The sequence below is a fragment of the Anabrus simplex genome, chromosome 11, assembly GCF_040414725.1.
Source record: "Anabrus simplex isolate iqAnaSimp1 chromosome 11, ASM4041472v1, whole genome shotgun sequence".
Taxonomy (NCBI): Eukaryota; Metazoa; Arthropoda; class Insecta; order Orthoptera; family Tettigoniidae; genus Anabrus; species Anabrus simplex.
In genome coordinates, this window is record NC_090275.1 from 59441854 (window position 1) to 59455129 (window position 13276).

Sequence of the window (13276 nt, forward strand, 5' to 3'; positions counted from 1 at the left end):
AGTTCACCAGTATGTCTCCTCTCAATGTAATCATTCCTGATCCTGTCCCTTCTTGTCTTCTGCATAGCTAATCTTCAAATCTTCATTTCATACGGTAGTAATTTACTGATGTTTCTTGTATTTAAAAGACCTAGGCCTATATAACTCTCCAAGCAGAATGTCATAACTGGCAGAAGGTACAATTTGAACTTTGGTTTACTCTCAACGCAATTGCCTTGAACCAGACTCAATTCTGCACTTGGAAGAAAAGCTAGATCCTTAGAATACACTATTTTGTACTTCTAGTTTAGCACTCCCATTTTGGGAAATAATAATAATATGATAAATTTCGCACAATGTGCATTTAGTTGTTACAGAAACTTGTCAAAGAGTTTTGTCTTTTGTTGCACAATATCAGATGATATCGGTCACAGTAGGCTCCGCATAATTTACACTTGCAGTTATCGTCCGGGTCATGGAATTTATCTGTAAGGCATATCCGATGATGGAAACCGTGTACGGCATATCTTGTCAATACATGACGTAGATCATAACGGGCTTGTGTCCATTCCCTATATATCATCGCATCCGTTGAATAAAACTCTGGCCATATCTCTTGTCTCTTCTTATTGAGTTCCTGCAGTACATCCAAGTAGGCTTTGGTAGCTGGTAGAAGCAGGTCGAGGCGGAGGTCTTCGATGAAAAATTGCTCTCTTGCCAGTACATATGTAAATTCACAATTAAGTATTTATTTATTTTCCACCTAGTCGATACAATGATTGCTTAAGGCAATTTTTAATGGTCAAAAGTGGTACATGTTTCGTATATTATCAACATCTTCAGCCACATAACAGTGTTTAGCACTCCCATTTTGGGAAATAATAATAATATGATAAATTTCGCACAATGTGCATTTAGTTGTTACAGAAACTTGTCAAAGAGTTTTGTCTTTTGTTGCATTTTGTGCATTTAGTTGTTACAGAAACTTGTCAAAGAGTTTTGTCTTTTGTTGCACAATATCAGATGATATCGGTCACAGTAGGCTCCGCATAATTTACACTTGCAGTTATCGTCCGGGTCATGTGTTATGTGGCTGAAGATGTTGATAATATACGAAACATGTACCACTTTTGACCATTAAAAATTGCCTTAAGCAATCATTGTATCGACTAGGTGGAAAATAAATAAATACTTAATTGTGAATCTATTGAAGTGCGATACGGACCATGAAGCTGATTTTATGTAAGTACATATGTAAGTCGGGATAATGTGTACTTTGACAGACACAGTGCTCTTTTGAGGAAGTTGGCTTTGACCTTTTCTATGTCTTCGAAATTTTTCTTCTTTAGGTGTGTCCAGATGGTTTCCAGTCCATATGTTATGATGGGAGCAATTTTTAAGCGAAACAGTGTGGTAGCTGTGGGCAAGGATAGTTGTCTTAGGTTCTTTATGCTATTAATTGCCGTCTTTGCTGCAATGGTTCGTTCTTTTATGTGAAGGTCATAGACCTCTCCACTCGTCCGAAGTGCTTCCAGGATAAGCCAAAGCTTTCTACACATTCAATTCTCTCTCCCCCAAGTATGAGGTTATACTGAGATGTTCAACTCTTTTTCAATGCCACTGCCTATTTCTTGCAAACAGTGAACTATTATTCTTTACTAAACTTGCTGCCTGACAGGGAATCTGACACCTGGGTGAGAACCCTAAATGCAGATCAGTGGCAAATGATGATGATTGTGTGTACTGACTCAACAATCCAACTTCCTCAGTCTCTACGTAGATTGCAACATCATCAACAAAACAAATGGAGGCCTATTCAAATCCCCAGCATCTTCCTTGTGATAATTAGTATTAAGTAAGAGAAAAAAACACTGAATGCTTAAGTTTGTCCTAAATTAAGCAAAATGTATTTAAACCATTATGTTAAAGCTTGTTTCTTTATATGTATATATGACACAACTTCACTTGTAGGCTAACAAGGCTGGTGTTTCCAATGCTCTTCCAGTGTCTTTATTACCTAGGCTACTTACTTAACCAAGCAATTCTCTTTCAGTGATCATTTAGTTTAGTAGATATCACTGCCTGATCTTTCTTAGTGATATTCTTTGATCAATCTGTCATTGTGTAATCATAGATCAAAGGACACTTCTTGACCATACCAACATGTTAAACATTAAATTGTCGTCTTTCATTATGCACTGAACACAGTAAACCACACAGCTTTGAATCCCAAATTGTACTTTAATGTGAATGCTGGAGCAGGATGCAATTCAGATGAAGATATTGACACACATTACAAGTTTTTCCACCTCAACCAACTATTACATAATAGCACATATATACATCCTATAACCAAACTTTTTGTATTATCAACAATCCTTCAAACAGCAATCTTGCAGGATGCAGTGAATAGCATTGATGTCTGTTCATCAGGCAGATTTCATCGAAAACAAATTGTTATTGATGTACAACAGCAGAACTACTTCATAAGTAACGAACACTGATAACTCTCTTGACAAACAAGAGATCATAGGAAAAAATAGGCCTAAGTATCAAGGCTTGACTGACTTGATTGTTACAAGAGTAAAATAAGTAGTCAGTAAACAAATGGTATACTTGGATTGTGACAGATATCAAAGAACAACCCCTCACCAACAGATAAACAAAACACCAAATTTCCAATCAGCAAAGTAGCTTCTTTTAGCTAAAGATTTCATGTAATAAGTTAGTAGTACAACTAATAAACAGTATAAATTCAGATCTCTATTATGTTTAGGTTATGTTTCATTTTGGAAGAAACAAAAAGCACAACACAGGTAGAGATATTTTGACATAACTTAATGAGGTAAACCCTAACAAGTCACAGATGAGTATGACAGAGCACTAAGAATTTCTACCAGTAAAATTTCATTCATAACAGTTATCACTAAAATGATATGAATTTCATTCATGTGACAAGACTCTTCAACCCTCATCACACACAAGACCTTAACTTTTAGGTGCAGGTAAAGCCGCAGATAAAATTATCATGTAGATTTCAAGATTAGATTTTCAATGACCACCTGCTATTGAGAATAATTGACACCGGGTGTCTTTCATCCGCGAGTATGAAATTAAACTTACCCCGATGAAAACGTGTGTTATAATGTGTTACAAATCTCTGCAAGGTGTGAGCACTTTTATCTTGAAAGAAGGCGTAACCAAGATATGACGTAAAACTTCGGCACAAATGATAGGAACTCTATCAAGATTCCGATAACACGTATTATGCAATAAAATTATATCATGTAAAATATTATCACTGAACCATCTCGGCTAACAGGCATACAAATATGATCACTTTCGTTCAATTACTCACATGGAATTATTTCAAACGCTGTATTATCCACGAAATATAACATTCAAAGTAATAGTGAACGGTTTGCTTCTCGCAAATACTCTCTATATATCACGAAATCTCCATCCTTCACCAAAACATCACCACTGACACATTTCTAACAACAATAGTTTCGCCGAACACAAATAAATGAATAATATTCCTCCTGCTGTTGAAGGCAGCAGTAGTGCCATCTGTCGGGACGTAGATTGTGCATCCGGGTCTCCTTATCGTCTTCACTGCAGCAGTGGTTATACAAGGTCATTCAGCGTAGTTCCAATTGTTTTTTTTCCCGGGCGCTGGTTTGATAAGAGACCTCGTTGCTGAAGTCATGGCACTGGCAATTATTCCACTTTCCCGTTTGGGAAGACGTGTTGCGCCGCTGCTTAAGCGTATATATGGTAAAACCTCGACGATATCATGTGCCAATTTTAACGCAAGTCCGGAGAAAATGGTATGTTGCACGGCCTATTCTATTCTTAGGATACCCTTATCGAGTTATTTTTTTTCTATTTGGACGTGTAATCCTACTGTTTATGATGGAAAAGCAATTATTTAATGTATTCTTTCGCTATTATTTATTGTAAGTATAGGTTAGGGGGTGGATAACTTGTATTATATAACAGTGTCAATCAGTCTGCAGTTTATAGCTATGATTTTAAGTATTATTTTCTAACCTTATGCTTATTTAGTATGAAGTGGAATTACAGTAAACTACTTTTTATTTGTAGAGTTCTCCGCGAAATTTCACCACTTTGATGTTTGTGTCACTTTATTTCAGAGTACAAGTCGAGTTGAGATAGACACATTTGGGGAAGTACAGGTCCCAAGTGATAAATATTATGGGGCTCAAACTGTTAGATCGGTTATGAATTTTCCTATTGGTGGAGACACCGAAAGAATGCCTGTAAGTACATGTATATCAGTGCTTTCAGTGGAGAAAGGAGACTCAGGACTCTTATTTATTATGAATGCTAAAAGTCTTATGCTGTTACTTTGTATCTACACTCCATACAGCTCTCTTCACTTGGGTCTTATTTTCTTTATCTAGTTTCCTGTAATCACAGCAATGGGTGTGCTGAAGAAAGCTGCTGCTATTGTGAATAAAGAATTTGGTTTGGATCCAAAACTAGCAGATGCCATATCACAAGCTGCAGATGAAGTTATAAGTGGAAAACTTTATGATGACCACTTTCCTCTTGTTATTTGGCAAACGGGTTCCGGTACTCAGAGCAACATGAATACGAATGAGGTATGTGCTTAACTATACCTAAATGGACATCTCATCTTGAGTATAATAAACTAGCTATATACACTTCCCATTGAGGCAGTGAACAATAGGTCTGTCATGTTCCATCAAGGAGATGAACAAAATTCTAGTTTGAAGAGTTGACAAGTTGGGTCATTGCAAGAATACTAAAACTTTTGGTACCATATACATTCGGTGGTTATGTGAACGAATCTGATCCATGAAATGTCACTATAATATTTGTCCCAAATGGAAGATAATAATTGCTTTTACTGCAGTAAAGTGTAAAATCTGTGGTGATTTAACAAATACCGTTGTTACTAGAGAAATCTCTAGAGAAATATGTATACGTACTTACGGGCTGTAAACAGGACTCCATTATGTTGCATTCCGGTGCTCGTGCTGTCTTTTGTTTCTTTCTTGAGGTCCCGCACCGATGAATGGGAGTGCTATGTCTGTGAATTCTCATTATCTTTGTCCATATGACTAGTGCGGGCAGTTCAAACAGCAAAATGGAGGTCAGCAGCATTCAGAGTAGAAGGCTACTGGTCACGACTGAAACGGTATGCCAGAAGCATGGGAGTAATGAACTCCAAACTGCTTCCAGAGCATATTGTTCAGTTCATGTGGCTGGAACTGTATGGAAGATCAACTAAGGACGCTTTCAACAACTTGGTGTTGCACATTACAGAGAAATATCGTAAGTACCACAAAAACGATTTTTGTTGAATGAAAAATAGCATGATCCCTGGACCAATAGATATATTACTTTTTTAAAGGAAAATAGCATGATCCCTGGACCAATAAATCATTTAATGAATCAGTTACCGGTAGCGCACAAGTCCACAACTCACCCAACGAGATGTTGTAATATATTCGTTTCTTCAAAATATCCATCCTTTTTCCTTCTACACATTTCTCCAACCATTTCCATATTCCTACCAAAAAGAATTCTTTTTTGCTAGTTATCACGTTAGGCTTTCATCTGCAATCTTTCAAAAATTCAATTGAAAAGTCCATAGAACAACCATTTCCAAAGAAAAGAAAACACTAAGCAGTAATCTATATCTATATTTCAGTTCGCTAGTCCACAGATTTCTTCTAATGTACATAGGCCATAGCTTTTTATCACCAATTAATTCCTGCATATTGCGATATAATTCAGGAAATGATTCCATATTTTCTTTCTTCCTTTGCAGCACTACCTTGAAGTGACAGATAATGTGACAGCCCATCTAATTACATCGAATAAGAAAAATGAATAAAACAACACCAAAGAATTTCGGTGAGCAAAGACATCACACACGACAGTGTTAGACAAACAAAATACTTACGGAAGCGCTGCGACATAGCAGAAATAGTAGTTGTAGTGCAGTAAAGTATGTATTCTTTACAAATAAAATATTTCATATTATTTCTTAATTTACCACAGATTTTAGACTTTATTTGAGCAAAAGCAATTATTATCTTCCATTTGGGACAAATATTACAGTGACATTTTGTGGATCACATTCATTCATTCATTCATATAACCGATTTCAAGCCTGCCACTATAGGTATGTGCACTGCACCAGTTGTTTCCAGAAGCCTATATCGAAGGACGTTTTTTCATTTTCTCCAACGCCTTTGGAAAAAACGACAGGAAATCAGACAGGCGACAATGTAAAAAAAAAAAAAAAAAGAGAAAGAAATTAGAATGACAGGAGGTGAGACTAACCATTCAGAAGTGCAGAGCACTTGTCTTCTTGAGCCCTGAAGACAGAAAGAAATACTCTGTATTTGGAATTACCCCATTTGACCCTAAACTTAAAAATGCCAGTACAGCTTCAGAAAGAAAAAAGGCAGAATCTTCCATTTTTGCCTGATGTGAAAATGGGAAAGCATGGAAAACCATCTTACGGGCTGCCAACAGTGGGATTCAAACCCACCATTACCCTAATGCAAGCTCACGGCTATGCGACCCTAACCACACAGCCAACTCTCTCAGTGCATACAGCCTGACCAGTGATATATATATAAGCTGCTGTTATAAATTCAACAGTCTTTCTCAGCAAGATATAATGAATCAACACTGATTGGGTAAATACAATTTGGTAAAAAAAAAAAATTAAAATTTCAATGCAACATATGTTCAACCTGTGGCGCAAGTACCACTCAACCCTCGAAATCAACTGTCACAGTTCTAGGCTTCCAATTAGGGATTTTCTCTGTCAACATTTCAAACATTTGAATGTATGTTTTTGTCCTGGTCAGCAGAAGTGCGAATATCACTGGAGCAATGTTTGCTTTGTCTTGCATGTTACCCAAATCTGCATAGATGGTATAACTTATATCTGCATAAAAAGTGTACTACAGCCCTTGAAATTACTGTCCATGAAGAAAATCTTCCCTTCATCATCTCCTTCCCGTATTCACTACAAGAAAATCGTAACCCTTTTCTTAATAGCACTATCAGCTAAAAGGGAAGACTTTCATCAGACATTTTAAGACAGTTTTCATTGAACATAAGTCTTCTTTGATGTGTAATATGTATTTAGCAGTATCTATCCTCAAAAACAGCTATGCACTTATTCGACTCAAAGTTCTTGCCAATACATCTGTTACGGGATACACCTGACAAGGCTAAAACTGATGAAGAAAGATCTGGCCACCATGAAGGAATTAAAGCAAAATTCCTGAAAACCATAATGGGAATCTCAAAATACATGTGCTCCCGCCTAATATATGAACTGTCATGGGAACCTTTCCACATTGACGAATGGGGGGCAAAATTGCTGCTGCCATCCACAAAGAACATCGAAGTGCACCTAGTGGAGAGGATGGAAGAAGAGTGAAGAAATCCCTCTGGATTTCTACAGCACAGATGCCATGTTAGTCGGAACTGGACCAGTGCCAACCAGTAACTAAGACGTGGTAATGAAACTAACAGTGCACGGGTACCACCGTAAAATATGCAAGAATGTCTTTTCACGAACCAAGTGAAAACTGCATGTGCTTGTTATACGGACAGTTCTGTGATAAACTGTAACTTATACATCACAAGATGTAAAAACAAACCATAAATCTATGTGATTACAGCAAACACTAAATTATTCAACAATCTATGTAATGCACATAAGTGCGCTTTTCTGTTAATATTAATAATAATACCAATGGAGTTGACCATGCAGTGAGGGGCACGCAGCTGTGAGCTTGCATTCAGGAGATAGTGGGTTCGAATCCTACTGTCAGCAGCCCTAAGGATGGTGTTCCACGATTTCCCATTTTCACACCAGGCAAATGCTGGGGTTGTACCTTAAGGCCACGACTGTTTCCTTCCCACTCCTACCCCTGTCCTGTCCCATCGTCGCCATAAGACCAATCTATGTCGGTGCGATGTTACGCCGATTGTAAAATAAAAATAAGTTTTCTGAACATTCTGGTTCTCTCTGAGGATTCATTTTTTTTCGTTGTGGATACAGTACATCAGTTTAATGTTCCCATATTGAGGCATTGCTGTGACAAGCTTTTGCCCTTTATTCTGTACAGTCTCCAACTCCTTGAATATCTGAAAAAAATTATGAGTTCTCAGGATTCAACTTTTACTCAGACCAAAATGTAAATTCAGATTTACCACTGATAAAAGTTATACTTCATAGCATGTTATGTGAAAGAGTATAAAAATTAACCAAACTTAGGCCTGCCATAATCCTCACGTTAAGAAAACTGTCCTGCGATGTTTCATTGCCGCCATCCTGTATTGCTTTTTGGGATGACTTCTGCATCCTGAATCAGGATCCGATGTTAATTTTTCCCCATCACGACAGTTTCCTCAAAAATCCTATATTACGATTATTTCATCACATGCACTAATACACTTCTTTTTTTTTTTTTTTTTTTTGCTATGGGCTTTACGTCGCACCGACACAGATAGGTCTTATGGCGACGATGGGATTGGAAAGGCCTAGGAGTTGGAAGGAAGCGGCCGTGGCCTTAATTAAGGTACAGCCCCAGCATTTGCCTGGTGTGAAAATGGGAAACCACGGAAAACCATCTTCAGGGCTGCCGATAGTGGGATTCGAACCTACTATCTCCCGGATGCAAGCTCCTAATACACTTCTTACGTTGTTAGGAAGAGTGTTTCTTTAATTTATATTTCCATATTTTTTAAATAATTTTAAATAATTTTAAGTAATTCGACGTCCTCCAGCCATCTCATAGTCCTGTATTATGATATAGATGTTGATTCCCATAGGGAACCTAAAATTTGTTCCGAATGAGTAAATCCCTATGGGATATCAACATCTGTATCATCTGATGGCCAAGCAGACATCAATTTTTGGTAATGAGACAGTCTCTCATAGTACATTGGCACTGCCGGTGGTTCCAAGTAGCCTACGCAGTGGCTTCCACGGTATGCACTAGCCATGCGTCTTGGTGGGTGTGCTAAGTACCAACTGATGAGCCCAACTTAGCACACGGGGGCAAAACGCTGGTAACCAGGAATGAGTTAGCTGGAAAATTTATAATGTCCAATAACAGACCATTTATGTTGGTCCTGTATTATCATGCTCAGAGTGTAGAGCCGGCAACTATGTACAACATAGCTGGCAACGTGCAGTTTTGGCTGAGTGGCGTCATTCTCTCGTTGTGCTTCATCTGCGACAGTCTGAGTTGTGTTTTGCTTGCTAGTGAAAAGAGATTGTCTTCATAAGCGTTCTATATGTGAGTGACGTACTGTGTTAATATTTTTATTGAACTTACATCTATCAACATGCTACGACGTGGCTGCAAGAAAAATCCAGATAAATTCTGCTATGTTTGTGGAAGTTTCGTGCTGATAAGACAGCGGTGCAATATAACGGAGTTCGTGAGAAAGACCTACTATGCCTACTTTGGCTTGAAACTTGGAGACCAAGACAAGCCGTGGGCACCACATAAGGCTTGTAGAACCAGTATAGAGCAGTTACGGCAATGTGTGAATGGTAAGCGAACTGCGTTGCCATTCTGTATTCCAAATGGTGTGGCGAGAACCCCCAGACCACAGTACTCACTGCTACTTCTGTTCTGTGAATATGAAGGGATTTAACAGCAGCAACAAAGGAAACATTGTGTATCCAAGCAATATTCGATCTGCAGTTTCACCCGTTCCTCATGGCCTTGATACACCAGTACCACAGCGTCCAGAACATTTACAGGATTGTCCCTCTTCTGAATCTAATGCAGAAATGGTGGGCACTAACTCTGACTGTGATTTCTCCCCTGTATGTGTTGAAAAAGAACAGAGACTGTTCGAGCAAAGTGCATTAAATGACTTTGTTCGAGATCTTGGCCTTACAAAGGAATATGCCGAGTTACTCGGGTCTAGACTTCGTGAGAGGAACATGTTGGCACCAGGGATGACGTACTGTTGGTACAGACATCGCAAACAAGAATTTACACCCTTCTTTTCTGAAGAGAGGGGCCTTGGTTTACTGCTACAACATTCTGGGGGTTATCTTAAAACTAAGAGCACCCTATTGACTGGAGACTTTTCATCGACGCTTCCAAGCGTAGTTTGAAAAGCGTCCTTCTTCACAATGAAAACAAACTTACATCCATTCCTGTTGCTCATTCAGTTATGCAAGAAACGTATGGAAATCTTGAAATGCTGTTGTGTAAACTGAAGTACCAGGAAAACAAGTGGCAAGTGTGTGATGTTTTCAAAGTGAAAGGTATTCTGTTAGGTTTACAAGGAGAGTATGGGACAGTCAAGCAAGGTTACATCACTGGACTTAAAAAGAATGGCCACGTAGACAATGGATTGTAGGGTCGAAAAACATAAGATAAGAAACTTGTTCACAAGAGCAAAATACTGTTACCTGCGCTTCATATCAAACTAGGGCTTATGAAGCAATTCGTTAAGGCCCTAAACAATGAAGGTGAATGCTTTCAGTACCTGTGTCATCGATTCCATGGCATCAGTAATTCCAAAATCAAGGAGGGTATTTTCACAGGTCCAGATATCAAAAAACTTCTTTCTCATGCTAATTTTGAAGACGTTACGTGCGCTACAGAGCGATTGGCATGTACAACATTCCAGAATGTGGTTAGAAACTTTCTTGGAAACACAAAGGATTGAGACTACAAACAAATGGTGCATGGATTACTTTTTTCTTTCCAAGATTTAGGCTGCAAAATGATCTTGAAAGTGCACGTGTTACATTCACATCTGGACTATTTCCCTGAGAACCTAGGAATGCTGAGCAAAGAGCAAGGAGAAAGATTCCATCAGGATCTACAGGAAATAGAACAAAAACATGCTGGCAGGTTACTGCTGTTACTAAAGAAAGACTTTTCTTATACTAAGGTAGGACATTATAAAATTGAAACCGTAGACTTACCATTCTCAGTACGTTATGAGGCTTAATGCATGTTAAATTTTGGTCCATTTGGCTGTGTTTTTCTGCAGATCTATTAACACAATACACTACATATCTTTATATTATGTTCATAAGTATACCTGTGTAAGATAGGAGTTTTCAGATGGGTGAAAATAATAAGAAAGAAGCATTCTTTACATGTGATAATAGTAATCTTGCATGTGCACGTGCTGCATATTTATCAAATTTTCATTTTGAATTTGCACAAAAACCTGATGTGATAGGGGAAAACTGACTTCAGTTCCAAAATCAGCCTGCCCGAAATATAAAATATCACTATGTAAACTTCATGCAATGATCGGAAAGTTGAATTTGCAGGTCAGTGTAATTAAAGACTGTTGTTATAGACAGACAATTAAAATAGTTACAGTAACAGAAGTTTTTTTTTTTTTTACAAGTTGCTTTAAGTTGCATCAACACATAAGTCTTATGTATAGACAAGAAAAGGTTCCACCTTGTCTATACATACGTGAACTATCAATACGGAAATGAAAGTAGTAAATCAAGTCTTATGGCGGCTATCGGATAGGAAGGGACTAGGAATGGGAAGGAAGTAGCCATGGCCTTAATTAAGGTTCAGGCCTAGCATTTGCTTGGTGTGAAAATGGTAAACCACGGAAAACCATCTTCAGGGCTGCCGACAGTGGGATTCAAACCCACTATGTCCCGAATACTGGATACTGGCCGCATTTACGTGACTGCAGCTATCGAGCTCAGTCTTTTTTAGAATTTGTTTAACGTCGCACCGACACAGATAGGTCTTATGGCGACAATGGGTTAAGAAAGGCCTAGGAGTGGGAAGGAAGTGACCATGGCCTCAGTGAAGGTACAACCCCAGCATTTGCCTGGTGTGGAAATGGTAAACCATGGAAAACTATCTTCAGGGCTGCTGACAGTGCGGTTCGAACCCACTATCCCCCCCGGATGCAAGCTCACAGCTGCGAGCCCCTAACCGTCCGGCCAGCTTGCCCGGTAACTGAGGTTTCATGAAAATAATTTAATGAAACAAAAAATTGGTAAAAAGAATACTAACAAGTGTGTGTGTGTGTGTGTGTGTGTGTGTGTGTGGGGCGCGCGCGCGCGCGCGCGAATAAATACATTAAAAATTAACTTAAAATTATAGTGTAATGAAACTGACGAAAAATCTCCATAATTTTCCTCACTTTCCAATAAAATAATAATAAATTAATAAAATTCTGTAAAATAAGGAAGGGACAAGGGTGATATATTTTATTCTGCCTTATTTGCATGATTTGTGTGATTTCTCTGACACTCCGTAGTCAGGTGTCTGTGTTGCCATGAAACTTGTTTATGTAACAGTTGGTTGTGTTAACTTACCTTATAAAAGGGGAAATTACATGTTCATTTACTTCAATTTATTAAACTTAATAAGAAAGCAAGACAATGGAAAAAATGTTTTGTCCGTAACGTTTAAGGATTGACCCGGAATCGGTTAATGTTCAAAGAGTAACGGAAGCACTGGTTGGTATAGCACATTCAAGAACTTCATTTTGGCATGTGGAGTAAGTGATGCTGACGAATTATGCATATTTATAAACCGTGTTTCACCTACGGTTTATCAATATATCTATGTAGCCAAGACTTACAGTGGCCGGACTGAGTGGCTCAGATGGTTGAGGCACTGGCCTTTTGACCCATACTTGGCAGGTTTGATCCTGGCACAGTCCGGTCTTATTTGAAAGTGCTCAGATATGTCGGCCTCGTGTTGATTTTTTTACTGGCATGTAAAAGAACTCCTGCGGGACAAAATGTCAGCACCTCAGCATCTCCGAAAACCATAGTTTGTGGAACGTACAAACCAATTACATTAACACTTATCAATGGCTCCATTAATGTCTTGGTTAGTATTTTCACTAAGCACGTCAGTGATAGCCTATATTCGCCCAGCACAAATTGGCAGCTAGGTAGCAGCTACCTGGAGAAACTGTATCAAGATATATAGAATCCTGAAAGCTTCTGAGCAACAGTGATAATTTTTAAGATGTAATGGCAGATGTGAACAGAGACATTTATATTCAACATGAATTTATTGCTGGCCTTCTCGTGTCAGACATTCGCCAGAAGTTACTGGAGAATCCCAACTTCACTCTCGAGGAGGCTTTGCTTATAGGAAAGGCTTTAGAGGTGGCACTGGAACAATCTATTCAATACCAAGGTCGTACTTTAGTCAATGCTGTCCAGGAGCATCGTTCCTCTAGTTCATCTCACCCAATTGCTGATAATATTACAAATACATTTGTAATGTAAATA

General features: G+C 38.4%; 2 protein-coding genes across 2 annotated transcripts in view; one reads left to right on the top strand and one right to left on the bottom strand.

The window, feature by feature from the left end:
• LOC136883460 (acyl-CoA:lysophosphatidylglycerol acyltransferase 1) overlaps nucleotides 1–3474 on the bottom strand; it is a 279435-nt gene extending 275961 nt beyond the window's left edge. Inside the window, exon 1 of the mRNA XM_067155772.2 lies at nucleotides 3338–3474. The gene's annotated coding sequence lies outside the window, so the exon portion shown is untranslated. The remainder of the gene's footprint in view (nucleotides 1–3337) is intronic.
• Nucleotides 3475–3567: 93 nt separating this feature from the next.
• LOC136883459 (fumarate hydratase, mitochondrial) overlaps nucleotides 3568–13276 on the top strand; it is a 56931-nt gene continuing 47222 nt past the window's right edge. Inside the window, exons 1-3 of the mRNA XM_067155771.2 lie at nucleotides 3568–3809; nucleotides 4137–4262; nucleotides 4407–4607. Of these exons, the coding sequence (XP_067011872.1) occupies nucleotides 3687–3809; nucleotides 4137–4262; nucleotides 4407–4607 (450 nt within the window). The 5' untranslated portion in view covers nucleotides 3568–3686. The remainder of the gene's footprint in view (nucleotides 3810–4136; nucleotides 4263–4406; nucleotides 4608–13276) is intronic.